The sequence below is a fragment of the Lactuca sativa genome, chromosome 4, assembly GCF_002870075.4.
Source record: "Lactuca sativa cultivar Salinas chromosome 4, Lsat_Salinas_v11, whole genome shotgun sequence".
Taxonomy (NCBI): domain Eukaryota; kingdom Viridiplantae; phylum Streptophyta; class Magnoliopsida; order Asterales; family Asteraceae; genus Lactuca; species Lactuca sativa.
Genome location: NC_056626.2, coordinates 267,565,379 through 267,569,320, shown reverse-complemented (window position 1 = coordinate 267,569,320; position 3,942 = coordinate 267,565,379). Strand labels below are relative to the sequence as shown.

At 34.9% G+C, this 3,942-nt stretch overlaps 1 protein-coding gene across 1 annotated transcript; it reads right to left on the bottom strand.

The window, feature by feature from the left end:
* Window positions 1-390: 390 nt before the first annotated feature.
* LOC111911652 (endoglucanase 9) lies at window positions 391-2,843 on the bottom strand. The gene is made up of 6 exons (XM_023907404.3): window positions 2,600-2,843; window positions 2,018-2,521; window positions 1,667-1,816; window positions 1,477-1,588; window positions 1,041-1,204; window positions 391-861 (listed from the first exon to the last, which is right to left on the bottom strand). Exons 1-6 carry the CDS (start codon window positions 2,795-2,797, stop codon window positions 538-540), a joined length of 1,452 nt encoding a protein of 483 aa, XP_023763172.1. The 5' UTR covers window positions 2,798-2,843; the 3' UTR covers window positions 391-537.
* Window positions 2,844-3,942: the final 1,099 nt, after the last annotated feature.

Genomic DNA, 3,942 nt, shown 5'->3' with positions numbered 1-3,942 from the left:
ATCTAATTAACCTGATACGAACATTCTCACCACACTTTTGCTTTCTTTCCTCCCCTTTTCCCCTTCAAACTTCGAAGTTCAAAACCTGCTGTCCCCACAATACTATTTCGTGTTTTCCAATGCACATTAATTTCAAACTCAACAGTAGCCGAAGCAAATCGAATTCACAACAGGTTACGCACTTACGCTATATATCCCCCAAATTTTTCATGCTTCACTTTCGATTGGATAACAAGTTTATCTGTTTAGACTTCCTCGATACAAGTTATATTGCTCGTTTGTGGTAATTTGTTCCATCGATTGCAAATTAGCAAAAACATAATAGAATTTGGGAGGGATTAAGTGATATAGGTTTTAATGTCCCAAATGTTTGTTTTAAACTATAATCAATTCATGATAGAGATTGTTTAACTATATATAATTGCTGCAACTTAAAATACTTATACTTCACCTTCTCCTTACAGGTGGGAAATACTTGATTTTCAGTTTTGATACAACGAGGACATATAAATGTATAATTTATAGTAATGGGGGAATTTATCTCCCAGATAAGTAAGCTAAAGGCCCAACCATGGCCGCATTAATGTATGTAGCAGGTTCCGAGTGACTGTAATCAGTTCGTTCATCAGGGAAGAAATCATTCTGGTTTGGACCTCCCACGATTGCACCCGTTAGTATGTTAGGGTTAGGGTTTGAAGTATAGTAAAATGGTTGAAAACCTCCTTCACAGCCAAATGTTTGAGGGTGAGTTGATAGTGAAGGCAATGAGGATCCTCTGTGATGAATTCTTCTTGGGTAATTTGCACCATAACCTACCATATAAGACATCTTCATCGGGTTGTCTCCTAATATATAATCCACCTGAAAAACACATATATATGCATCTATTAGTCTTTTATTTCTGTAAATAACAGAGGTATTGTTTGAACCCTTGACCAGTTATGCAAGTATACCATCCCGGAATCAACTATGCTATTTCCTAGGGGCAAATTAGTCTTTTAAGATAAAAAGAAAAGCGATTAAAAGCATAAAAAAAATACCTGTTTCCTTGCAAGGTTGATTAGGGTGTTTGGGGTCACCATGATGTTGCCACAATTGAAAGTGGTTTTTGCTGATTTCATGTATTTGGCGTAGGTGGTGAGCAAGAAGGTTATGGATGTCACGTATTGGAGGTTATTATCCGCTAGTTTAAACATTAGCCCCCCTGCATAAATAGAATGACATAATCTTTATGTGATAATTGTAATTTATTGATTAGTAACATTTCTTTATGACTTAATGCAGAAAGAATGATTCAAGAAGAAAGTTAAAAATTTTGCTTGTAGTTCTTAACGCATTACAAATTTCTTATAATTTATCTTTTCCTTTCATTTCCCAAAGTATGTCACCATTTTCTCAGACATTTTTTTAAACATCATTATTTTAGACAACACATAAATTGATGAGAAAGAAAAAAAAAACAGGGTCTTACTATACCTTTAGTATATTGTGTAGTGGAAGAAGGCGAATTAGGTAGAATTTTGCACATGAAATCTTGGGCTTGTTGTCTGAATGGTTCATATGACTTATCATTTGCCACCAAACTCCCCTAAGAAAACAAGCAATGAAAACAAAATTAATAAAACTCAATAACTTTTCCAAATAACTGAAAAAAATTAGTCATTACCCTAGACAAAAGAACTCGAGCTCCCGCATATTTGTTGTCCCAGCTGAATATATCGGTTGCATCATTCGCACCTAAGGAATTTATAAAACTCCTGTAGGATGCATCCTTTGTCGCCCTTAGCAGCCATGCAGCTCCCCACAATAATTCATCCTTTTATTAAAAAAATAAAAATCAGTTTTCAAATTTTTTGCATCATAACTATAAAAAGATTGTATATGGACAAAACAAATAGTCAGGTTTTGTCCAGAGGACAACCTAGCCAGGAGCCAGGATTCTGTTCAAAAATCCTGTGATCCTGTTTTGTTTTGTCATGTGAAAAAAATGCAAAGATAAATGAAAAGAAAAGACAACCTTATATCCCGAATAAGAACAGTAAAATGGACAAACAGCTGAACCAAGGGAGTCACTATAAGAACCCCTATATTGTGTTGCAAACTGGAACACAGACTTTGCAGTTCTCAACAACAACTTGGAGTATTTACTATCAACCACTCGAAAAACCAAGGAGGCAGCGGCTAAAGCTGCTGCGGTTTCACCAGCAACATCCGAGCCCGGTTTGGTTCGAGAGACCGAGTACACGGTTCGAACCGTGTCCATGTCCTCCGGTCTCTCCCAACACTTGTGGTCCACATTCGGGTCCCCAACACCAACATAAAGTACGCCCGGAGTCGCTGTTGCACACTTGATAAGGTAGTCCGTCGCCCACCTAATTGCCTCTCTCACATTTTCAAGTTGCGGGCCCAACGGCTTCGAGTTCTCCAATGCACTCCATGATAGCATTGTCGTTGTATATGCCATCGGGAAGTTAAATTTAACATTGTCCCCCGCATCATAATACCCTCCAACTAAATTCACCTGCAAATGTCATAATAGTTTTAATAGTAATACCAGTAACAATATCAGTATCGGTAACAAAAACAGTAATAACCATACATGTGCTAGGGAGCCATCGGAAAGGCCGGAAATGGCTCTCCAAGGGATGCCATTGGAAGTCGGGAACCTCCCGGAACGTTGACCTTGGAAAAACAATATGGATTTGGCAAGGGCATCCTTGTAATTTTGATTAGCCTGGACAATATTGCCCCAAAGCAAGAATGCCAGGAAGAAAGAAACTCCCTTTTGAAAATCCATATAAACAGTTTTTAGGAGACGAAGTTAGTTAGTGTGATTCTTGTTTGAAGAATGAGAAAGGGTCTTTATAGTGCTTTTACCATGCCAATCACGATGGACTATTACGCAAATTAAGGCTTTTCTTGTAAACCTTTCTATTGTCTATTATGGTCGAAGTAATCTTTACTACTATTAGCACACCAATTAGGGTCTTATGCTTTTCCCTAAAGAAATTATATATCTTATTTCCATATAGATAGTTTTTCATATCAGATTTAATATACGCAAATGATCATTATATGTCAAGTTTCTACAAATACACATTGTTTCTATATGGTTGTATTTATGTAATAACGATTTCTTTTAATTTATGCAATAAAATGATTTTTTTGTAATTTCATTTTAGAGCATAGGATGCAATATTTTATGGGTAGCATTTTTAACAAGTTGATACGTTATTACATAATTAATATCAGTTGCATAAATTGGTTAATAAATAAAATATTATTACATAAATTGATAGAAAAATGGAACAGTTATACATAAATTGGTAAAAGGGATCTGAACTGAAATACAGTTGTATATGTCATCTAATTCTTTTGTTGCAATAATTGTGAATAATAGAACTTTATTACGTAAAAATTATTACGTAAAAATGCTCATTAAACAAAAGATCAAAGTCTTTGGAAGCACTACAAAATCAAAAAGTACAAGTTCCCTTTGCCTACATACCAAGTAGATGCCACTTGCCTAAAAAAATAATAAAATATAATATAGAAATATAAAATTCAACGGATAACGAATTCTCGTATATCTTTTACTTAAAGTGTTTGGTGGTTATCCACGTGTTACATGGAGAGTTGTTCTTAAACGTTTAAATGATTTTGTACGTAATTTGTTTTGTGAATAGTCATTTAAATGATATAAATAACGCATTACATAAGTTATTCAAAGTATGTCCTAAAACTTACTTTTGCATCCGACTAGGTCCCGATTAATCCCTAGGCGCTACTCGACCGATTAGAGGACGCCTAGCGATTAATCATTGCATACACAATGAGTGAAAGAGTAGAACTTGATAGAAATTTTAACATTTTGAAGAAGTTATATCTCAATAGAAACTATTTAAGGTATGATTACTCTTTTATTAATCATAATAACCTATT